The sequence below is a fragment of the Daktulosphaira vitifoliae genome, unplaced genomic scaffold (genome assembly GCF_025091365.1).
Source record: "Daktulosphaira vitifoliae isolate Bord-2020 unplaced genomic scaffold, ASM2509136v1 Scaffold_1, whole genome shotgun sequence".
NCBI lineage: Eukaryota > Metazoa > Arthropoda > Insecta > Hemiptera > Phylloxeridae > Daktulosphaira > Daktulosphaira vitifoliae.
In genome coordinates, this window is record NW_026099572.1 from 19,049,840 (window position 1) to 19,076,413 (window position 26,574).

General features: G+C 27.8%; 1 protein-coding gene across 3 annotated transcripts; it reads right to left on the reverse strand.

Annotated features, from left to right (window-relative positions):
- Positions 1-959: 959 nt before the first annotated feature.
- On the reverse strand, positions 960-26,574 carry LOC126896813 (alpha-actinin, sarcomeric). Of its 3 annotated transcripts, XM_050669910.1 has the most exons (16): positions 26,170-26,574; positions 7,866-8,100; positions 5,720-5,894; positions 5,492-5,652; positions 5,262-5,354; positions 4,796-4,875; positions 4,600-4,692; positions 4,299-4,529; positions 3,933-4,231; positions 3,695-3,866; positions 3,401-3,637; positions 3,257-3,341; positions 2,951-3,182; positions 2,634-2,883; positions 2,047-2,205; positions 960-1,990 (listed from the first exon to the last, which is right to left on the reverse strand). In XM_050669910.1, exons 1-16 carry the CDS (start codon positions 26,287-26,289, stop codon positions 1,832-1,834), a joined length of 2,781 nt encoding a protein of 926 aa, XP_050525867.1. In that variant the 5' UTR covers positions 26,290-26,574; the 3' UTR covers positions 960-1,831. The 3 variants fall into 3 exon arrangements, with proteins under 3 accessions (XP_050525867.1, XP_050525866.1, XP_050525865.1); XM_050669909.1 differs by lacking the exon at positions 5,262-5,354 and having other exon boundaries at positions 4,796-4,881; XM_050669908.1 differs by lacking the exon at positions 4,796-4,875 and having other exon boundaries at positions 5,269-5,354.

A 26,574-nucleotide genomic window follows, 5' to 3' on the forward strand; every position in this document is an offset into this window, starting at 1 on the left:
AAGTCCTACAACAATATCACAATTTTTGATATAATATCATTTTCTATTTAATATCTATCATTATTCGTTTAGTAAAAAACTGCAATTTTTAACATAAAATTATAAATTAACATTTTTGCATTATTCAATTATAAATATTGTTATATTATTATTATAGAGAAGTACTCAGATAACAAACATTTATTAACTTTATAAATGTGATATTAAAATATAAATTGATAAAGAACTTAAAAGATGAAAAAATCTAACTGTTCATTCACTGGTAGTCACCCTATTTTGTTTATGATTTTTAATAGTTTTACAAATATTTAAGTTTTAATTTTTAAAACAAATTATGTTGCAGTAAATATTACTATTATTTTTAAGTATAGCTAAGAGGAGTGCATAACATAGTAGTATTCTTATCTATGTATCATACATAATAATAAAATAAAGCGTTGTCAACACTATATCACTTTTTTCCTTGCCTAGGTCTGTAAATGCTAATATCTCAAAATAATATTACACAAATGGTTATGGACCATCAATATTATATTTAGTTAATTATTCATTTAAGTTTATTACTATACTATAAGGGTACCATTAACTTTTTAAAAATTGCCCATAAAAACAACAGTCATAGAAATAAATTATCTTGGAGTTTATTATTTTCTAAATATTATATCAGATTTTAATAAAAGAAATACACATCTTCACAATACAACAGATTTATACGTAAATTATATCATACAAGTATTTAATACATATTTTTATTTCATACATAAATACTAAACTCATTAACAATATAAAACTTTTAATAAGATTTTAACATTATTTGTATTGTAAAAAAACCCCGTAGAGATGTTATTAATATAAACTCTTTCAGAATATTTTAATTTACACATGTTGAGATAATTTTAAGGGAAACAAAATATTATTTTTCTTATGGCATCTCAGATTAGTTTTACATGTACACATGACATGTCATGAGAATCATTTTTTTTTTTTTTTAATTTTATTAAATAGAAAAAAACAATGATTCTCTATACATAAGACTATAATAATTTAATAGTAATAATAATAACTAGAAATAAAATACATACTATACAATAAGAATAAATTAGATGAAAGCAACTGTTTAGCAACTGAAAAAAAAATTATATGTGTGATCAAGGATATCAATAAATCAAAAAATTTATATTCTACATTACTTCATAATTCATGTACAACTGATATTTTTAAAATATTTTTTTATATTAAAATAGGCGTAAGTATAGATATAAAATTTAATACTTCATACAGATGTAAAATGTACGTTGAGCAAGACAATGATTTATGAAAATGTCTAAATAAATTTAACAATTTACAAAACATTACTTTCAAATTACAGTTATTTCTGAGCATAAAACTGAATAAAACATTTATCAATTTACAAATTAAAGTTTAAGCCTTAAGGTCATTCAATACTTCTTTAAATAATAAGTTAAATGGTTGAATTGTTCTAAAGGCAATAGTAAACAAGTGAAACAAATAATGTATTTTTTCTAAATTTATTAGAAAAAAATTGCAATAATTAAGTGAAGGCTGAAAATTTATCTACAAAAAGCCAATGATAAATTAAATCTATACTATAAAATAAAAAAATATATATTTTTAAAGTTAATACAGAAAGAAATAGAGCAAACAATTAAATATTTTTTCATTTAATTAAAACATACGGACGGACATGGGAACAGTATGTGACTAGTAGATGATTTGATAAAAGAATTAATTAAATTTTTTTCTTCTTTTATTTAAAAATACTCATTTTGTTATCATCCTTATTTCTTAAGAAGTATTTTAAGATAATTGTTTACAGATCTGATTCCCCATATAATGCAGTCGAAAATGACATATAATCTAATGCACCAGGTATAGCATTCACTCCTTTGTATGGTGCCATGCGTTGTATGCAATACTCTGCTTGATCAGGTGGTAATTCTCGTCTCAATTCATCAGCCAGGATATAAGGCTAAACAAATATATGAACATTAGCTAAGATTTCATAATAATATATAATTAGTTTACCTTATCTCCAGCAAGAATACGGAAGGAGTCAATAACTTGTTCAGCAGTATCTGTATCAGTAGATTCTCTAGTCATGAAGTCTAAGAAAGCATCAAAGTGTACATAACCTGTACTATTTGGATCAACAACAGCTAATATTCTTTGGAAGTCAATTTCACCCTGATTAAAAAAAATTCTTTTATAATAAAATATCTTTAGTCATGTTTTAGCTTAAGCTAGCTGCTGCTGATCAGCTGGTAGTAGCACTATTAATCAGCTGCTGATGTCTGCATAATTACATGATCATTTACCATTTGCTAGCTTTCAGGCATTAATTTTTTAGGGTCACTACAATGTAAGCTAGTGTTACTACCTAAAATTGAAGATGTTTAACTTCTTCTAACTCAAAGCTAACTTTAATGTGCATTAATAATAACAGTTCTTAGATTTAAAATTTAACATGAAATACTGTTAGTTATAATTAGTTAAAAATACACAATAATTATTCCTTTGAAACATCAATTACTTATTATAAATACGAGCCAAAAATACAGCTATCTCGTTTTAAACTTATTACTAGTTAAATTATTGAAACAAAAAGGTAGTACTTGTCTATCTTTTCCAATGCTGTAGCCAATTGATACCAAACAAGATTTGAACTCCTCAGGAGATAGTCTACCAGTACGGTTTTTATCAAAGTGGTTGAAACTAGCTCTAAACTCATTCAATTGTTCTTGGGTAATACCTTTAGAGTCTCTGGTCAATATTTGATTTTCAACTTCATTCACATTGCGATTGATAGATGTTAGTAATTGTTCCCAACCAACACGCAGAGTTTCCATAGTGTATTGAGTATATCTATAAAATGATTAATAACATTTTATATTAAAAATAATGGTCTTTTGGTTTTAATTAAATTAATAACCTATTCTCAAAGATCATTCCTTCTTGTACAGATTGATGGATTTTTTCTAAGTCTTCAATATGAGGTTTATAACCAAATACATTATTTTCATATTGCTTGAGTTGATGTAATTGATCTTCTAGAGATCCTTGAAGACCCATTCCAATAGCAGTAACTGCATCCATTTGCCGTTCAATCCAAGGTCCTACTTGATTTGCCTTTTCTGCGAATTGACGACGCAACATTTCATTGTCTAAATTAGAAAAATAATAATGATCAAATTATAAATTCTAACAAAAAATATTAAATAAATTATTAATAATATACTTTGTTGTTTCCTAAGTTCAGCTTGGAGAGTTGTATCTCTCTGGGGAACTAAATGTTTAACATCTGACCACTTTTTGTTTAAATCCTAATATCAGCCAATTTAAGTTAATGAGTTACAAAAATATAAAAGTCATTTATATTTACAGTAGCAGTTAATGTGGTGTAAGGATTTTGTAATCCTCCAGGAATCTGATATTTTTGAACGGTTGATTCAACATCCTTTACTAAACTTATAATGGAATTGTACTCTTTGTCAGCATCTGACAAAGTAGCTTTAAATTGTCCATGAGCATCAATTAACCCTTGAATCTCTTCAACAGTATGAACAATAAACATATCAACTAAATCTTCACGAGTACCATCTAACCAATTATTGAATGGCTAAAAATTATGATAAAATATAAAATCATTTAATTAAGATAGTATATCATTATTTACAGCTGCTCTCTTAGCAAATTCCAAATGAAGAATGTCAATTTTTTCAAGTATTTTTTCAGCATCATCCAAATCAGACCTACGTTTTTGAGTTAAACTACCCAAACGATCCCATTGATCACATATACGTTGACAGCGTATATTTACGCTGGTACTGTCGTGGTATTCAAGAGTGCTAAAAAATATTTATAATTTTATTGTTTCATTCTAAATAAAATTTGATTTCACTTAATTTTATTACTTTAATTCATGTGCAATAGCTGCAATTTGTTCTACGCGATCCTGATGAGCAGCTAAATCACTTTCAAAAGCTTCATGTTTCTTTTTTAAAGCTTTTAAATCATTCAACTTGCATTGCCTGAAGTCAGAACTTTGAAGCATTTCCTCTTTACCATAAGTCCAATCCTCATGAGTATCTGCTTTTGCCTTGAATTTTTGAGCCAAGTGTTCAAGTCGTTCTAATCTCATCATTTCTGATAAAAGCCAATCCTCAAATGACTTTTCTGACTGTTCCAAACCTTTCCAGGCATTAGCAATGTCCTAGTTAGTATTAAAATAACTTTATAAAAGTATTCATTATTTTTAAGTTGTAAAAATGAGTACATACTGAAACCATTTTGCCCTCGGTAGGCATGTAAGCAGGTCTGTTTGATAATCGTAACTTGGTTTGTAAAGTGTTGAAATTAGTTTCTAGTTTGGCTTTTTGTTCAACACGTGGGGGTTTATGTTTGCGCCTATAGGTACGATACTCTTCCAATCTTTTCTGAACACCAGATAAAGAGTTATCAGTCTGTCTGCTTTGTAACCATGGTAATGTACGGCGAATCCATTCCAAAAGCTATGATAAAAAAGATGCAAATATTAAATTATATAAATTTTTACTAAAAAATTACACTTAAAAATCTTACATCACTTGCTAAGCGTTCATATTCTTCCATTAAACGTTCATTTTCTTGGTTAACTTTCAATACTTTACAAATACGGTTGGCAGCAGTCTCAGCCTATGAAAAACAAAGGGATAAGTATTATTTCATTTTAAAAAGTATATCAAATTGTTTAAATGCTGTCAGTTAATAAAAACAAATTGCTCTCACAAGTATTTACCTTCTGAGCTCCAGAGAAACAATGGTAATATGAAGAAACGTAAGTCATTATAGCTCTTTCATCTGGCATTGCAGTATTTGTCATATCTAACATTATTAACAAAAACATGCATAGGTTAGGTTAAATCAATAAGCATTCAAACTTTAACAATCGCTGGTACTCAATAAAAGTTAGTACTTATTTTATATTATTAACAAGTTAATATTACACAAATGAAGTGAAAAACTGCAAAGATGATCTCATAAAGGTAGTCTTAAACTATTAAACGAAAATTAATAGATAAATAATATTAAGGTGTGGAAAGATAACTAAAAATATTAATTCAAAATTATAATAATAACAAATTATTTTTTTTGAAATAATGAAATTACTATAAACTAAATAATGTTATATGGTTAAAATGAACACTTAAAACTTAAAATCACACTGTTGACACACCAGATTTGATCAAGAGATCTATTGATATAGTTTACCTGATGTGCACCTTGGAAGGCGTGGTAATAACATGACACATATGTCATGACCGCGCGTTCATCCGGCTTTGGTGTGTCAATCATGTCTACACACATAAATCAGTTTTATCATTATTTGTTCCTCAAGTGTTTATAACATTAAAATTAAATAACGATGATGAAATAAATATGGGGTTAAAATAGTCATTTTCATATTTGATAAAAAGTGTTTTGAATATATTACCTTCTGGGTCTAACATGCGAGGTATGTCTAAGTATTTTTCAGCAACGTCAAATGCAGTGTTCAAGTTTTGTAGTGGATTGTCTTTAGATAATTTGTTGTAATCAATAAGATCTGGACGATGACGATGAATTAAAGCACAGAATGCCAGACCATCTTTAAAACTAAACATAAAAACATATATTTGATGAATTAATTAATTATTTAAATCTGATAATATAAATCATAAACCTGAGATGGAAGTTTTGTACATTAACATTCTTATATGGAGCAGTCTTGCGCTGGCACCACAATAACAGACCTTCTTTGGCTGTCATTTCTTCAACAGAAATATCTTGTATAGCGAATCTCAGAATGATTGTCCAGATCATTCCCAAAGTCATCTTTAAATTGCCATCAACAATTTCTAAAACCAAAAATAATTATAAAAAAAAAATCTTTTATGGCAGCATATTTCACTAAACCATAGGTTCACATTTAATCTAAACCCTAGAAATGTTAAAATTATATTTACTGTTGATTAAGAGATTAAAAATTTTCAATAATCATTTTTATTGACCATCGCCATAAAAAAAATTGCAAAACTAGCAAAAACTGATGGGGATAATTTATAATTCGTGTGTGCTAATTAGCTTTTAGCACCCTTATAATATAGAGGTACCAACAAGTATTATGTGCAACTATGCACTAGTTATAAAAAAACAATACTCTTATATTCGTATGTAATCTTTTCTACCCCCAAAAAGACAATACTTAATTAAAATAATATTTATTTATCAAAAAAAGCGATAAATTCATATTACATAATATTAATAATTAATTTATCTATTAGTTTATAAATAATTAATAGGTAATGAGAAAAATAAGAATATATTATTAAAAAGTGTTACATAATTTCAGCTAGTATTATAAAAATAAATAAATAAATTGAGAGGAACGAGAGGACAAATGATGACCAACAACGATTTTTGTACTAATAAATAATAATTTTATTCGAGACTGTTTTACTATATCTATAAATGTTTTTTTTGACTGGAGTGTTCGGGTTTCCCAGACAATTTTCGGCAATTAAATCATCTCGCATATCAGGATTGTAAAAAAAATATTACCGACTTATAATTCTAATTTTTTTTTTATTAAATGATCGTGATTTACAAATAATCAGAGAACAAATGTATACTTTAAAAAAAAAAAATAATGTAAATATGAATGAAAATCTAATAATGTTTATGAAATTGTATTATTTCAGGAAACCTTATAAAAAAATTAATTGATTTACAACTTCTTTATTATACAAACATTTTTTAGGTAGTATTTTTAACCTATTTTGTTGATAAGATAACAAAATTGGTAAAACCATGAACTAAGATTTTAAAAGAAGCATCTGCAAATCCAGTAGGTTAAAATTATTTAGTGTTTCTATTTATACCACAAATTACAACTCTGCATCTCATTTTCCACGAGCAAATAGCATTGTTAATTATGTTGATTTTTTTTCATATTAAGAGATGCGTATAAATTTCATTTTTATATATAATGCTTTCGTTAATTATAAATTTGTATTTACTATTTATAAAGACGGATTTTCAACATTTTTCTAAAAGGGATTCTGAAGAATAAGTTAAAGTAAAGAAATTTAATTTGAATACGTATCAGTCTAACTCTTACATATTAAATAATATAAAAGTATCGGTATTTTTGGGGTCAAGACCCTCTGCCCACAACCTGTAAATCAAAAAATGGTTAATCGGGTTTTTAAATATTTTTATCAATTTACTGTATAATTAATTAAAATTTATTCAATTTTGTTAAAAGGGTTTATACACGTTTATTAAATAAATAAATTGTTCATAACTTCTGAAATACTGATCCAAAAGTTGTTATTTTCATAATTAAATCATTATCTAATAAATACGCTAATTATGCATATTACCAATTGAAAAAATCATGTATAAAAAAAAAAAATAATAATCAATGTTATTTTTATATCATCAAAATATCTACTGGTTCATTAAATTCTGATGACCTGTTTATCCTGCATACCGAAAATAATGTCCTCGTCTTTGGACACTATAATTTATTTACCATTTTTGTAATTTAAACAAAATGTTTAGGATATTTAACTTAATTCTCCTCTCTTTAAAAATATTTCTACATAAAGATAAATACATTTTCATAATTTTTTTGGAACTGAAAGCAAAGCCTTCTAGATTCCTCATATTGGGTAATTGTTTAAAACAAAAACCGTGAAAAATAATAACATTTCCTTACATTCTTCCGAAACTTTTTCTATTATAAATAAACGATGACATATAATTATTTATAAATATGTCTATGTGTATATATTGTAAACCATTATCTATAAAGAATTAAGCACCTTCAGCGCCGATGGACACCAATTTTACTCCTTTACTGGCAATGAAGTCCAAAGCTTTATTTACATTGGCAATTTTGTGAAAGCGCATTTTGCCTCTATCTGGTTTTGGTAACGTTTCACCAGATATAACTTCTAATAGTAACATGAGTTTTAATCCATTACGGAAATCTTCTTCGATGTTTTCTATTGCTGTGCCAGCTTTTCTTAAGTGTGAATTGCACCAAGCCGTAAAAGTCTGTAAAAAAAAAATTAGAGGTTTATTTACTTTAGAGTTATTTTTTTATTGTAACAGTCTAAAAAGTCAAATCAATATTGTGAAAAAAAAAAGAAATTATAACATCACAAAGCAAAAGGATAGCTATCATCAATAATGGATAAAAACGCCAATTGGCAATTTTCAGTCAGCATAATAGGTTTACACGAAAAATTACACATTCGACTATTGCTGTATTTTAACATAACAGCGAAATACGAAATAACACTTTATTCAAACGAATAATACTTAAACAAAAATAGCAAGGTCGGCAATTTTAATTCATTCATAACTTTATTTAATAATACTTGAGTGTAATAAAAGTAATTTAATAATTATTATTAACATTTTTATATAAAGTCATTCCATTCTATTAAGTTAATCCCAATACTTTTAGTAAATAATTTCATTAAGATAACGAAGTATAGATAGCAAGTAAAATAAAGTCATAATTTAATTGACCGCAATGTATTAAAGTAAATACCATTATATTAAGTTTACCAAAATACAAAATTAAATTTGAATAAAAACTCATATTTTCATAATGTTTACAAATTTTGAGAATAATGTTAAATTAATATATACGGAGATTTATTTAGCAAATCATAAAAACATTTATAATATATGACAATTTTTACAGATTAATATATTAGTAGTTAGTTAACTTTCCCGGCTAGATTAAATCAAAACAGCGAGGAGAATTTATCATAACACAGTAAAAATATTTAAATATAAATTTCTTTTTGTTTATAATACTAACTAATCATACAAACAAGTTATATTTTTTTTACAAAATTCAAGATTTACTAATAGAATTGCAAAACCTGTTTTCTTTAAAAATTCAAAGAAAGAGCAATTGATTTTACTTTTGTTTTAAAGCGCTTTAATATTTAACCCACATTTAAAAATTCTACAGTTAAAAAATATTCCAATATGAATTAAATATTGATTTATATCTTAAAAGAAAAAAAACTTTACTACTCTATTAAATTTTTTATCATAGACATATGTATTCTTGTTATCTTGCCCACAATCTTAACGTTAGTTATGACAATAAAAACATTATTCTTTATAAAAATAAAAGTACGATACTTGTATTAGTTTATAATGTTTTATTTATCCTCCTGTCTCCTGATACATGAGACTACCAATAATATTTTTATTTCACAAAATTATAATCATTTAAACTACAAAAAAATATATAATCTGTGTTTATTTTAAATAACACGTTTTAAAAAATAAATTATACAAAGTTTTAAAAATTTTTTAAAAAATAATATGAACAACAATATATTTTTAGAGGGTTCCATTATCACTTTCTCGTTCTCAAGTGCTTATAATATTATAATCAAGGGTTATAAATATTTAGTTTTAACGAACAATTATAATTATTTATATTTAATAGATATTGGTTTAGAAATTAGTTAAATTAAGTAAATATATGGATATTTGCAGCTCAAATCGGCAAGCCGAATAATTAGGTCAACAACCTATAAAAAATGTATTCACATATATAATATTAATAACTAAGTTTAAAGCCAAAAATATGCATATGGTAAACTTCAAAGCTATTATAAAATTTGTTAATCTTCATAAAGTTAATTCAAAGGCCAGATATCAATCTGAGCGGTATTACCCATTGAGCAATAAACACCTACTCTCCTCTAAATACTTTTACACAATGATAGGAGAAGAGCGGGTTAGAAATGCTTAGAGTTAAAAATAAATAGACCACTTTTCAACTCCACCTATCATTCTTAAATATTAATAACTCTTAAAAGACGAGTTAAAATGTTGTCATCAATCAGTCATTTTCTTAGTTAGATCATTTTTTATCTGTAAATGTTGGATAACTACTGTAAAGTAAAAATGATATTTTATCTAATACTGTGTTCATTTAAATTCTAATTAAGTTAAATAAAAAAAAAATCTAAAAAAGAAATTACAAAAAGTTACAACAAGAAACAATATTAGACCAAATTAAATCAAAATTTTATTTCAATAATTTATATCAACAATGATGCTAATTTATAATCTATTACTTCGAAATAAAAAATTATCACCAATAAAAAATAGTTGAAAAATAATGTATATTATAAAATCTATTTAGATTGTATTCGCACATTATTATACTATTTAGGAAAATTTAGCCACAACGCTTTCTAGTTAAAGATTTTTTTTTTCTTTACATTAACTAATTACTAGATAATCTTCAAGCCTTACTAAATAAACTTGAATAAATATATTTTTTAAAAATTGTGATAAGTTTAACTAATAATTATAATTTAAAGAACATACAAAAAATGTAGAGAACATTAAAGTCCATACAGAGAGCTGTGGATTATATGCATTTATAAATTTTTTAGATTAATGTAAACTGTTTTAGACAAATTTTTGATTATTGAAACCTAGTAATGTACTTTTCTGATTTTTTGATGGAAAAGGAGTTAAGGGAGTTATTCCTTTTTTAACGAAAAATATTCTTATGCTACTACTAATCCTACAACAAAGTTGCACAAACTTGGAACTCTACTAAGTGGCTTCAACAATATTTATAAATGCATATAATTCACAGTTCTTCTCAAAAGTAATTTAAAATTCAATAACAAACAGTTAAAAATAATTGTAATGCACTGGAACGAATGTAAATTAATTATATCAAATAACCGCGAACACTTATAGAATTTGAAAGTTTTCCTAATCTGTTAACCGTCTATATGTTTTTACTATGTTATAATATGTGTACTTAATTATTTTCTGAATAGTGCAGATTTATTATTCTGTTTTTACAACGCTGCAAGTTACCTTAACGGCTATTTTTAAATGATTTCAGTAACTACACTGTTAATAATAACTAAACACAAATATTTTACTAACGTCTAGGAGTTGGCATTTACTAATTTCAAAACTCTACATCGAACCGATGGTATTAATAATTGATAACCAATTATGATTTTCTGTCTTTATTTTAAATTTTCAGAAAAACATGATAATAAATCACCAAGTAAACCAAATTTCAATTCAATTAAAGTTGTTCACATACATGCATTTCAAGCCAAAAATAACTTTTACAATTTTGCACAACAAATAATTAACACGGACATATCAAATAAATATTATATTAATTAGAACTTTAATTTACTCAATTTCTTAAATTTTTCCTTTTAAATTATTATTGTTATGTTATTATTATAATAAGTTAAATTATAAAGATATTTCATCAGGCAATATTCCATTTTACTGGGTCAACTGGTACAGTTCAACTGGTAAATAAAAATTTCCTATTCCCATCAACATTTTAAAATTAATTTATAACACAATTTTTTGTTGATCTGCCAGACAATAACTAACATACTTATTTATAATTGAAAAAAATAGCAATAGTGTACGAGAAAAATAATTGCTATAATTATTTTGATAATTGCTTGCAGTAGTCGTATACGCTGCCGCTATTCTCATTGCATCGAAACATAATCGAGTATTTCACTGCGCGGTGTCTTCAGCCCGACGCTCATCACACAAAATTCCTCATGGTAACCTTCGTATACAACACACACAGGTACGTTGTGTACATGTATAGATATAGACCAACACGTGGAAGCAAACATTTTTTTCCCGAATAATTTGTTCACGGTCAAATATTGACAATATGTTGTGTGCATTAATTTACAAAATCATACACGAATAATGAAGAAAATAATTTTTTTTAATACGTTTTTATAATAAAGGTACACTTGAACTTATATTAATAGCAAATTACTTGGGTAACATTTTTGTATTCTAAAAACTATTAAATGTTAACTATGATGGGGATATGAAAATAAAATTAAGTTATAAAACTGTTCATTTTTTACATTTTACACTTCTCAGATAGTGAAATAATAAATATGTTTATTCTGTTACTTTAATAAAAGCTTTAAAACTTCTAATTAATAATATTCAATAAAAATTTAATTTCTGTTTTAATTTATTGAATAAAATTACCAAGTTAAAATCCACTAAAAACACCTAAACCGCAACAATGTACTAATAATTCTACTGATAACACATTATTGTTTAATTAAATCGATTTTCAAAGAAGCCAATAAAACCATTAGCATGTTTAATCAACAATTTGTCTCTTATACAAAATGGTTACCACCTGAACTGCTTAAGATAATATCTATGGATATTATACACTACTTTTGATATCGATATTCAAAAGCATCGATGAAATAGAAAAATAAGTGAAGACCACGGGAGACCTCTTCGATGTGTAAAGTATAACCAAATAATAATAATTAAAACATGAAACAATACATCGACCAAAACCTTGAAAAAGCAACGAATTACGTTTTTTTCCGTTTTTTATCCATGGCCGTAAAATCTCAATATTCTTGATGTGTAATGCAAATTACACGCGGATTCTTGTATTTCCTACTATACCGGACCGAAAAACCAAACCGAAGGTAAAAGTACTGTACTAAACACAACACTAGCCTATATACAATGCAATGTGATATAATTGTTAAACAATGAAAGTAAAAAAATTAATTTTAATTCTCAATATAATGTTAATAGACAATAAGTAATGCAAATAAATAGGGTTATCGGTTATGGTCGAATAACTATACATTATTATTTTACAAAAGCTTACGAACCAATACATTAGGCTAAATAGTGAGAACTGTATATGACGAATAATTTATAGCGTCTTGAACTATATAATGTTGTAATTATATGTAAATAGATATTAGCAGCATACCAAGCTTTTAAGTTATTAATACACATTAGGAGAAGGTAATGTCGTGAGTTACCGAACCTTGTCGGTGACAGTTTTCTATAATCACTACAATTTTTTAATTATACTGTTCAACAAAACGAACATATTTAATAGCTAATGGAGAATTCTATCGGTCTTTAATATAGAACAAGTAAATAGAAACAAAAACCAAGAAGATCGTTAACACGAAGTTCAACAGTCAATGTCTACCAGATATATTAGAGAAAAGTACACGTAAACAAGAGACATTAGTAGGAGTCATACCAAATACTTGATAATTATTAAATTTTATATGAATTCATCACTTGATAATATTACAAAAATTACCTGAATCTACATATTTTTAAATAACAATAGCATTCTAATTGTTTTGCTTTCATAATTTAAAATATTCTTTAATTAATAAGTTGACGCAACAAATAGTTTAGCGAATCTAAATTCTTACGAATGATTACCAAAAGGGACATTTTTCCTTAACTCAAAACAACTCCAAGGTCTTGATGTTCGTAAATTTTTCTTTTATACCAATTTTATATTTAATTTTATGAACGAATTATCTCAATGCATATATAAGCGTACGCGAAAAAAAGTGCTCGCATAAAAAGGTTTGCCTATAATTAAAGTTAAGCTTGAATTCACTGACATAACCGACTTTCCCCTAACTATACAAAAATACTTTAATGACCGATGAACTTAGCGTATAATTTATATTATTAGAATGTCTAGTCGACATTGTATTGAACTAAATAATATTAAAGGGACCAAACGATTTCAAATTTAGTTGCTGCTTAGAAATAGATGTCGTGACGATGTTAATGGTCTATTTCGTTTTGAGTTATATGGAGATAATGATTGATGGAAATTCTAGAAAAGATTTATTTTGATAACACGCTTTCCAGTTCATTATGAATCTTTCTATTTAATACATATTTTAATACTCGAAATAATATAAAATTTAAATTCAATATTTAATTTAATTTTTTTTGTTGTAATTACAACTTATTCGTAGTAACGATTTCCATACAATTAAAATAATTGTTTCGAATGGTATAAAGTGTAACTACATACTTATAAATAAAAAATGAACGGTAAACATTTAAAATGAATATATATATATATATTTATATATCATTACTAACTACTAGATGATGTGATAAAAAATTACTAAATTACAAAAAAAATGAAGAAATTAATTTTGTTAATGCAGTGAATGTGACATTAAAAGATGCCACCGATTACTAAAGGCGTATTTAAAAAGGGGCGATAAGAGCATTAGCCCCCTGTACTAACGCCATTAATATTTTTTCAAACGACATTTATAAAATGTGGCTCCAAAGACCTTTTTTTTTGTTATAACTATTTTTATCAAAACTGTTTCTAGCATGCTTACAAGAGTAAAAAAATTAAATCGCCCCTACTAACACTTTAAACTCGTTTATAACATAACGACCCTAGTAATGCATGATATCGTCGGGTACAAATGGCATACATTTCACGAGGCGTTATTCTATTGAGTAACTCAAGAAGCTATAAAAAGTACAGCCGAATTTTGGCAACCATCCAATTCTTATTTGGGATTTTAAATTCGTTCATTCATTTAATTAACGGCATACAATGTTAAACATAAAAATCTATCCCGTTGTATAGTCGATATTGTTTCAATGAGTTATAATGTTTCTTTGAAGTATTTATTTACTACAAAAAAAAATTGTAATATCGGAGAAAAAATGCTCAATACTTAAATTGGCGACTGGCAATGGTTATTGTCTTATTTATACAGCATAATTAATATTGAAATGTATACTTTATAATTGCTGTTTATTAATGTTAGATNTTATAATGTTTCTTTGAAGTATTTATTTACTACAAAAAAAAATTGTAATATCGGAGAAAAAATGCTCAATACTTAAATTGGCGGCTGGCAATGGTTATTGTCTTATTTATACAGCATAATTAATATTGAAATGTATACTTTATAATTGCTGTTTATATAATGTTAGTTGTTTTTATTTGCGGTACGAACTAAGCTCACGTCCGATTATTTATAGGACAATCAGAAAACGTGATCAGCTTAACACGAACAAAAATGAGCCTTAAAATGCGAATAACAGTAAGGTTTCCGAGAAAATCTATTAGGTTTACCAGTGACAATTTGTTAAGTATACATAATCTAATCTAACGTGCTAAAACCGTATAGGGTAATTATTCGACAGTCGGGAACAATCTAGACTTGAGTTAACTTCAATTATGATTTTAAATTTAGTATGACTATCAATAATAAAACGGTGCTTGAGTCATTGAAGTACTTTTGAATTAGAAAATGATGTGTACTTCCGCCGTGGATAACAATGTGTGTTTCGTTACAATAGGATTTCATTTTATTGAAATAACTCTCTGAGTTGTCACCATTAGCGTCTTGTTTATGTCAACAATTTCTTGTCATTGTTAACATTACAATACTTTATGTAATATATAAATTTATGGACTGAATCGACATAAAATTATTTAACTGGCAAAATATAAAAAATAAATTTGGAATATTAGACCCCTTTTTACAGAATATGTCTGGGGATTAAAGCAAACACTAAATTCTTAGGGTCACGATGGCGATTATTTTCTATTTTGCAAAACTTTAAATGCGATACTCAAAATTACAAAAAAAAAAATCAATAGGATTGGCAAACGAATGGGCAGAAACTAAAGCGACACTACGCTGATTATATCATGAACGTATATTTTTTTATTTTAATTTTAGGATAGGCTGTTTCTAATACACGNTGTCATTGTTAACATTACAATACTTTATGTAATATATAAATTTATGGACTGAATCGACATAAAATTATTTAACTGGCAAAATAGAAAAATAAATTTGGAATATTAGATCCCTTTTCACAGAATATGACTGGGAATTAAAGCAAACACTAAATTCTTAGGGTCACGATGGCGATTATTTTCTATTTTGCAAAACTTTAAATGCGATCCTCAAAATTACAAAAAAAAATCAATAGGAGAGGCAAATGAATGGGCAGAAACTAAAGCGACACTACACTGATTATATCATGAACGTATATTTTTTTATTTTAATTTTAGGATAGGCTGTTTCTAATACACGTCGTAAGATTTAATAAAGGAATGATAACTCGGATAAGACCCCGGGACTTATGGAGGTCGTCGTCACGGTCGAATGGCGATTCCAATCGACCGACTTAACAATTGTATAGTTGGATAAGAGTCAAATTTAAAAAAAGAGAAACAAATGTTTGACGTCCCAGAAAATCGGTTGTTCGATAGAAAAACCGGAATGACTAACATAATGCTTTTGAACAAAGCTATACAGGTCCACTGTGCGTTTCGTAGTTTGTGTTGATCAAAACACCAAATTTAAGCCTATTTGTGCTGTCCATTAGCAGAGACTGACGCGCGGGACAAAATACTTCGGTACCCCACACCCCGCCAATGTCGCTGGTTATCAGCATACCGATTCACTTTGTTGACATCCTTCATATCGTTACGAAAATAAAAACAATAATAATAATGTAACATAATGCCACAAGTATGTTCGAAAAAGAGGTGAAGTGAGGTCGTAGTTAACTGTTAAAAATATGAACCACATATACATGCGACACGACTACAATGTTACGGGTTAGTTCAGCAGTTTGTCCCAGACTATGGCCACGCCGCCCCTCCATTTACAATGACCTAAATGATGGGAATAATATGTATTTGAATAATACAACTCTCAGAGAAACCAGAAAATGGGATTAAAGATTTATTCAAGAAATCTTAACTTATTGTAACAACTTAATTCTTCAGATCGTTATACTAATACATTTTGAATTATCATCATCATCATCATGTGTCACGACCAACTCATAAAAATGTCTAAAACGGACAAATTAAAATGATAGCTACTAACGACGCGAAATATATTTTTCCAGATACTTAGTTGGCATTTATGTGTATGAAATTTTAAAAAACATATGTAAATAAAATTCATGAGGTATGCATATGACGACAAAGTCGATGACCTTAACGAACTCACAAAAATTAAATCCGGTATTCACAATTGATATTATTTAAAAATGTATTATCTAGAAAAACTTTCTTCGAGTTACAGATAGTTTAAAGTTCATCACTAATAACAGAAAAAAAAACATCCGCCACTAAAAAGATAATATGAGAAAATTAGTCCTATCACGAAACATCATGATGACTAAAAGCAAACACTAATTCATCCAGCGTCTGTAGGCGTTAATTATTAGCTGAGATGAAAGAATCGACTTTTCAGCGACGAGTAAAAATACTATTACATATTCCCCACTCTAAAAGTTTTTTGTTTTAAAGTTCTTTTATATTGAAAAATGAAATTGAGAATTTTGGCAACGTCTGAAAGTTAACACTTAATTGCTCAATTAATAGAAGACTGAAGTGTATGTGGACGAACAACGAATTGCAATACGCGAGCTCGCTAATCGCAGTCTAAATGAATCTAAAAAAAGAATCAAACAAATATATTATGTTAACATATAAATATATTGAATGAATAATGTGAAAAAATTGCACGCGATAAACAGTACCAGTTATGTTCTAAATTTAAAATTGGTTGGTCAAAATTAAGAGAGGGTAGAGTCTTATATATTTTTAATGTATATACATTATGTAATTTGGTTTCAACAATTCTTTGCGGTTTATTTTTGCCTTTTCGTCATCAAACACCAACGCACTATAATATTTCACCCGTACGAGTCATTTAACAACCCTGACGTACAACTGACACCAATGTATAATGTCTGTTTGACTGCAATAAAAATACATACGATAATAAATAACTAATAGACCTAAATGTTTTCTAAATAGGTTGGCCGTCAAGTCTCTACACGGCCTACATTGAAATGATAAAGCTTTATGAGAAAAAAATAAAGCTCAATTTAAAAAACAGCCGTACCCATCACAACATTGTACAGAATGTTGTAAACAATTCTATGAATACATACAAATATTACTATTTAATTACTGGCTATTAAGTGGCAAACACAAGATACCAAAGAGCCTATGCATTAAGTAAATTAAAAATAAACACTGTAACTACATCCTAATAGAACAATGCGACGACGACCAAAGTGCTAACTAATAAGCAACAGTGTTTATAGAATTTTTATTTTCTACCGTGTAGTCATAAATTACACGTCATGATAATGCTGACAAATAGTAACATCCCTATTGAGTCACGTAACGAAAATTGAAAATATGAGCGAGGACTTGGCGGAAGTCGATCAAGACAGTTTCTGATGTGTTGGCATTTCAAAGGAAACAAACTGTTTGAAATTACACAACATGTATTGCGAGCATCAAAGCAAACAGATTTTGCTTTCTAGAAATACGAGTCAAATGTGAAATATTGAAACGTCCTAACCGTTTCTATACTAAAATATAACGATCATATGAACGTGTCCTCATAAAATATTTTCGGACATTGACTTGGCTCGAATCATCGTCGCCTCCGATTATTTTTAAGTCCCACCCACGTTAACCGTTAAAAAATAAAATCTTAGTAACGTATTTTTAATTGTTATGATTAAAATTATCGTTCGGGAGAGACGAAGGGCGAGCTCGTCAACAAGACCAGAACTATTAAAGAAGCCATATGAAAGATATATAATCTAACAAATTCGCTAGAATTTTTCTTGTAAACGAGGTCAATGGCAGTATTTAAAAATAAAAATGCGATACCGTTCAATTCGTTCAACAAGCACGATTTCTATCACTTGAACAAAAATGATTTGTTTTTTTTTTTCAAACCGTTTTGAAAACAAAAGAAGCAGCGCAAGTAATTGCACACCACTATCATTTTACTAAGATAATATCGATGTAAACTATACGTGACATTGGCTAACAATTGTCACAGCTGGAAACAAGAAAAAGTTTTGGCGCATTCGACCCATTTACTTGCAACAACAGCCAACTGGTTGAATTGGTAGGGATGTTGTGATAGGTATTAAACGCTAAAAAACGCATAAAAATGTGATATCCTCTTCGTTCACCGAACACCGGCCTGTCCAACTGCTTTACTATTGTATGCACTGCCTTATAAGAAGTTCAAGGACGTGTAATTACAAGACAACTGGTTTTACCACTTTTCCTCATAACGGACGTGTTGAGCGTATACATCAGCCAATGGCCTTTTGTAAGGGGAAGTAAATAGGGATACTGACATAACATTAGGCAACATAAATATCATTTATACGTACAATCTACGTTAATACTATTTGCACAAGTGCAAATTGTGATAAAATGTCATAGAAATTAAACACCAACACTAATTCAGTTAAACTTGAATTTCTGTTACAAATATTGAAAATACAATTAATTACAATGGATCATTAGTATTTTAATAACTGCTAAAAAGGACATTATATAAGAAAACGCAAATTCTGACTACAGTAAAGTGCCCAAATAAGTAGAAAGATAAACAATTATACATTACTAACCATTAAAGAATTCAATAAGAAAAAATAAAATAATTACAGTAACATAAAACGAATTCTTTTAGGATTGTTTAAACGATTTTTTATGTCGCTTAATACAAATGAGTAATAACTAACTAGATTTCGATTTAAAAAAAATAATAATAATAAAAAAAAATTCAAGCGACGAACTTGGTATATATATATATATATACATATAGATATATATAGAAGACGTTCAACTAAAGTGTACACTCAGACCACTAACATATTATTAAGTCATTATCGATTCTCATAATTGATGTAAAATATTCATATATACTCAGTAAAAATATAAAAGGAATTTCAGTTATAATTTGTGCATCACACGTTGTACATAATACTAAAACACGACTTAATTTGAAACACTTAGAGTACAGATCCATAAGGGCTACTGTTTGAATATTTCCCAGGCAGCTCAGCTAACGGTGTCGCCTGTTGTTTACCTCGACGGACACGCAAGTAACGTGCCGGATTTCACAACTTTAGCTCAGTTTTCCCTCTGACCCCTACGTCATTCTACCAAGCAGTTTTATTCAGGAATGCGCTCAGTAAAAAACGTGATCACAGATGTTTTTATCCGATCGGAATGGAGTACACGCCATGCGTACTGCACTAATAACAAATAGCTAGCAGACCAATGCGCGCGAGAAAAAAAAGAGAAATAAATGTTTAAATCGTAGTCTTAGACGTAATGATGTGTAATTTTGTAGAAAGTCCGATTGGGGGCGGCAATTACCGGAGAGATGGTCAGGAGAAACCCGAAGAATATATTTTTTATCCTCTGTGTCATAAATGTGAGGGACACTCGAATATTAATGTTATTTTGTATTTAAAGTTTTAAAAATGTACCGTACCGAGTATTGTGCACGTTAAAGTCGCTGATAGAGCAGCGGTCATTTGCTGATGTGTCGGCCCATTTTTGGTCACTAGCGGTCGACCGAGGGGTAACATAATGCTGTTGTACGTCGGTGTCGGGAGACTATTGCTGGTTTGTGCGCATGCGCGTCAATTATAAATATTCGCCGGGTCCGCCGCCTGCCTAGCAGACAAAAACCAAAATAAACGCGGATCTAGGCCGACCGGATCGTCGACGAAGCTATAAATATCTCGACGGCTGCAGGCGCCCCAATGGATGCTAACAGTCGCTTCAATATGTACGTGGGGTAAACGGATGGTATACCATCTGCTCTTGGTTGCCCTCCCCCTTTCTCTCCCACATAATTACTGTCGAAAAAGCATAAAAATCCACGTTCCGGTCTTATCCAAAATTAACCGGACGTTTTCATCCCAATACGTATCGTCAACGTAATAGCACCATACAAATATCTAGTCATCCGGAAACTTAGGTTTTATGAACTAATAGTTATAAGGTGTCCGTCGACTGTAAAAATTGTGAAAAAAAAAATATGTATACTTAATAAAAATTACTTTATTGATAGGAGGTTTGACACAGTAATTAATAATATAATCAACAAATCGGCCAAACTCGATCCGAACGTGAATGGTGCCAAATCACATCGGCCAAAATCGAAAACATAAAAAAAACAGGACGTGTCGAAAGTTGACGCAAATAAATATCAGATGCATACAAACTGTTTTTTAAGAACAAATTTGTATTATGCCTATTCCTATTTGAAGATTTCGTTACTTCGGCAATTGAAAACAAGTCTATTGATTAAACGGTAGTTTCGTCAACGAACAGTTTTATGTACAACCAACACAACACTTGTTCATATATGCATGAAGTTAGGTTAGTGAACAATCTATTTACCTTATTGCATTTAAGTTATTCATAGAGGTTATTCATAATGAAGATTTAAATTTTAATATGACAAGCGGAACAATCTTCTAATTCGTTTTAGAGAACTATTTATAAATACCTAATTTACACAAAAAGAATATAATTCAAGCACTTTGCTTTCATAACTGATTTTTTTCAATAGATTTGTTCATTGTTAATATCTTAATTATTAGCACGTAAGGTAAGATTATGTTAATGCAAAACAGTATTAATAAAATTGAGTCATGCATAATTATTTGTTGACGCAAATCAACAGTGTGCTCTCCTCATATGAAATTATTGCAGTTTGATTTTGACTTAAAATAACAACATTATAAGATTGCATTTATTATATTAACTGACTAAAAGAGCGAGAAGAAATAAAACTTATTAGTATTTTAGGATAATTTCAAGTAGGACAAATTCAAATGTCTGCCAACAATTTCCAAAACTATTTAAACCGCAAAAATAAAATTATTCTGAGTTTCAATAGCATAAAGAGCGAGCCAAGTTACTGAATATCGGAAAACGGTCGGTCTAATTGGATAAAAACATAAATGACACAAATATCGAACTAAAAATAAATGTTCAATTCAAGGGCATTCTTATTCTTATATTTCATTGTTTAACTCCAAGTTTAAATATATCATAACAAATTACATGTTTTAAGATAAAAAAATTTTAACAGTCTCAAGACTAAAAATTTATTAACAGGAATTATTACTATTTTTTGGCAGTGTTATGCTAACACGTTATTGTTATTCGGTAGTATGATATATTCAAAAATAATTTCAAAGCTCCAAATTAGAAAGCGACAATGAAAATAAATGAATGCCGTGGCCTATGATATAAAAAAAAAACTACTAAACAATAATATTCTCGTTGAGATAAGCTTTACAAGTTGTAATCCGTCAACAGAAGCATCTGTACTCATCCAAAATTAAAGTATAGATAAAAACTAGGCTTCGCTAACTTTAAAGACTACAAGAACTTTTGCATCAATAACATAGGCCAGTTTTTTAATTAAATTATATATGAAATGAACGTAGAATAATTTTGTCGAAGTTCACTTTCACTTAGTTCCTACTTCACACTTCTCGTAACGACAACCGTATAAGCACGTGTAACTATACAACTATCATCACTGCAGGTGTTGGTAGGTGAAAATAGAAGAAGACTGCTACTGCAGTATAAAACAACAAATCAATGTTAGAATCGTAAATTCTGTACTTATGTGTATCGTATGGAACTAAAAACCAACAGAAAATCAACAAAGTTACACGTGGGTTTTGATAAGCATTTGAATTTTTTAGCTTTCACGGCAACCCGTTGTAGAACGAACATCAGAAGACGATATCTCTTTATTTATTTATAATATTGTGATGGTTCTTTCACACAGAAAAGATAAATAAAATATAATAATAATAATTCATTGTGCACAATAACTATAAAAGACTAGGCAAGCAATTCAATTGTAGAATAATTACAGATTAGTTTTACAAGTTGGTCATCGATCAAGAATATCACTTATTGATCGTGATTTAAATATTTGAAACGTAAAATATATTATCATGACTGGAAAAATAATAATCCCGATACTAGTTTCAAAAAGGGCAAAGTTAAGGTGAAGCCAGTCAAGTTATTTTCATTAAAAAACAATTAACAGATGATTTAAGACAAGAACAAAAACGGTAGTCAGAGATACGTAACATATTTCAACTAATCGTAAACCACATTAATGATAATTGACGTATGAAACTTGGACAAAAAAAACATGATTACGAATATTCCTAAGTATTGAAGAAACGGTACTTTGAATAAATACATTTATTGACTAAATATTTCAACAGTTCAATGAATTGTTAATAAGAATACATTATAAATAGCAATTTGTAATCAGAAATCGTTAAAACATAATTTATAATAGCCTTAGAACATTTTAATTAAGTTTTATAAATGGTTTTTTTTACAAAAATGCATAAGTTTTTATTTCAAACTTGAATTTAATATGATAGCAACACATATAAGAATCAGAAATTTTCTATCCAGAATAAAATCTGCTAAATATTCTAAGAGTAAAAATGAATTTACAATTACTCTATTCTTTTAAATTTATCACACTTCACCTAAATGATATCGCGATAACTAATACTACTTAAGTGAATAACATAATTATTTTTCGAATTTAAATATAATTCCATTCAGACTAATAAAATTTCTGTTTTTCAGCATTACTAATAAACAAGTAAGAGATGTAGTTGAAAACAATTACCCCTAAAATAACAGTTAAAACGATATAAATTAGGTGCGTTGAAAACAATGATATCACAAACTTGACATATGAAGATTAACACAATATATACAACAAAATGATTTAAATATCATAGTAAATTACAAAACTGGATTACACAGCTACATTCTTTATGTACTTTCTTCGTGTTTTTTTTCGTCGCGAGTGCATCACAATATGTACGCAGCTTTAAATACAACTTATAAAAAAAAAACACTTTATTTGAGAGCCACCCTTATTAGATCAAAAATAAGTAGTAGATAAATAACATATATAAATCAACATTACCTATTATCGGTGCTATCGTATAAGCGTTAAATGGTCGTAACATACATATAAAGAATCAGATTAAAATTGATATTTTAGTAAAAATATGATAGCAAAAGCGGAAAGTTGGAATTTTTTCTATACGTTATTTCTCATAACACTCCACAAACGTATGGACTACTTAAGAGAGTTCATACTACACTTTGCGTATACACAGCATAATAGATTAGGATTGATCTTGTCCTTCAGAATCGGTGTACTCTTCCGTTATTCAGAATGTATTGAATGTTCACGTACGTATGAAAAACAAAATAACTCAGGTAAAAAGGAAAAAACAATCTTGAAAGGCAAAAATACTCATGTCAAACGTATTCTACGACTGGCCGACTATTAAGCGTAAAACATAATCAACTATAGTTGGTGTACATTACTAGATAAACACGAATATTAAAAATATTGGTAATAATAAAAATCACTTTGCGGGATCATCACGAAATTTTTTTCTTTATTTGAACTTCAATATTGTATTCACCAAACACACTTATAGGAGGATATTTTTATAGATTCAATCATCAATATATTTTTTCCAATACTATTAACTACATCGATTTCAATGTATATAATATATGCGTAACAGTGCACTTTTAAAATAGAAGGTTCTCTTAATTTTTAAGAATCTATTAAATCAAATGAAACAATTAAGACAATCAAACATTAAACATGCTTACTGGTACAATTGGTTAAAAGAGATGAGCACGTGTAACCATTCTAATTGAATTCGCGCCTTTTTTAAGCAATTACGAGTGCATGGTAAGTTACACAACAGTAATATAATAATAGTAATAATCGTGTAACGTTGTCAAGGTTTAGTGATTACTACTTTTTAAACTTTATTTATAACACGCATCGCGAAGAAATATTCTTAATTAATTCAGTAACTTGAAAATTATGTTGGGCTAGGTCATAAACATCCTATTGTCGCATTTACGCCATTACAAAACGATCAGGTCATAACAACGGGTTAAAGAACAACACATAATTTTATCAATTTATGCAAAATGTAGAAGACAATAAAGCAATAGAATGTTTTCTTTCATTCGTAGATCTGCCTACGAAATTATTGTATACTGTGTTAAATTAATATATTAATCGATACATCTATTAAATCGTAAATACCACAACATTTTAAAAATTATAATATCTTTTTATAATTATATTAAAATATTAATAAAATGACCTACTATACTAATTAGTTCATTATTCAAAATATATTTTTTTAAATAACAAAATTAAAAGGAATACACATACATTTACATAACGGGATTTTTTGAAAAAAAAATTTTTTAAATAAATTTGCAGCATGACAGTAAAAAAACATTCAAATTTGTCTTTATTTTTCATTTAAAAAATGTAAAATAATTATGTCAAAGTAGGTTCTCAATTTTTCAATAAGAAAAATTGAGATAATAGATAGTAGAAAAAATGTTAAGACCCATATATGTTATATTATTAAAATAAACACTGAAAAAAATAATTTAATAATTGAATTTTTCCCTTTGTTATTTTTATAACACACAAATATTAATAGACTCGTCTAACATTCCATACTAAATAATACATTAGTATTTAGTTATTTATTTTTGTTTTATTTTAATATATATAAAAAAAATTATCTAAATAATACTTATCATGACAAATGACAAAAATATTAACTAAATGTATGATCTATTATTTAAAAAAAAAACGAGTAACATCATAATATTAAACGGTGGTAAGTTGCTTTTGGGAATGGCCAAGTTAAATAATAAGTTTATTTACCATATGATTAAAGAAAAGTTGCCAAAATCTAAAAACTATATATAGGTGGTAGGTAATTTCAATCTTCAAAACTTAGTGAGCCAACTTTACAGAAATACAAGATAAATAATACTTTTAACTTTAATAAGATCTCTAAATGTACATTTTTTACTAGATCAGGAACATACTTAAAATATAATAAATTTCTATTATATGATTTTATATCCATAACATATGTATAGAAAAATTTATTTATTCAATTAATACATGAACTCTATTAAACTATTTTCACTTTTTTGTTGTTTTTTGAAAGTAAGCCACAGATATTGTATGAACACTTACTGATACTTACATATATCATACAATTTTCTCTGATACAAACAAAACCATACCACTTATGGTGAATATTACCAATCAATATTAATTATATCCATAAACTTAAGGAAACTATTGATAACGGAACCAATAATCATTAATTATCGTTTTATAAAATTATTAATAATACTTAAAATACTAAATCCTCAAATTAACATTTATCACCAAAATAATGATCTTAACTATTAAGCAACTTATAATTTATCAAAAAATTAAAGAAATGATTAATAGAAATCGAGTGCATATAATTTTACAAAAACAAATGACTTACTTTCTTTTGCTGTTTCTCCCATGCCGGGTCTAAGAGACCTTCCCGTTCCCATTCTTCTTCCGGTTCCATATACCCATTACTGTAGTCGATTCCGTTTTCGTGACTATTCATTGTCATCATTTTGAGTAATTTTTTTACTAGTTGTCTATGATAATACAAGTAATACTTCAGATATTTCTTTAAAGATTATTTCCCAAAGATTTTTTATTGTACCGTCCGTTCACCATAGATTTAAATAAAATTATAGAATCTAACCAAAGGATTCAACGCGTTAGGATGAAAGACGCGAGTGAGTTTATTATTAAAACCAAATTTGATTTAATGCGAATGTCAAGACTGGAAAAATACCGCACTACTAACAACCGGCGGTATCGCGTACACGCATCGAAGCAAACCGTGTTTTGT

Bases quoted from the DNA above. Each gene is read 5' to 3' on its own strand.
- LOC126896813 (XM_050669910.1), bottom strand. From the start codon at position 26,289: ATGATGACAATGAATAGTCACGAAAACGGAATCGACTACAGTAATGGG. The intron at 2,884-2,950 runs GTTATTAATTTA...ATCATTTTATAG, and splicing joins GGAATGATCTTTGAGAATAG to ATATACTCAATACACTATGG. The intron at 1,991-2,046 runs GTAAACTAATTA...ATATTTGTTTAG, and splicing joins GTATTCTTGCTGGAGATAAG to CCTTATATCCTGGCTGATGA.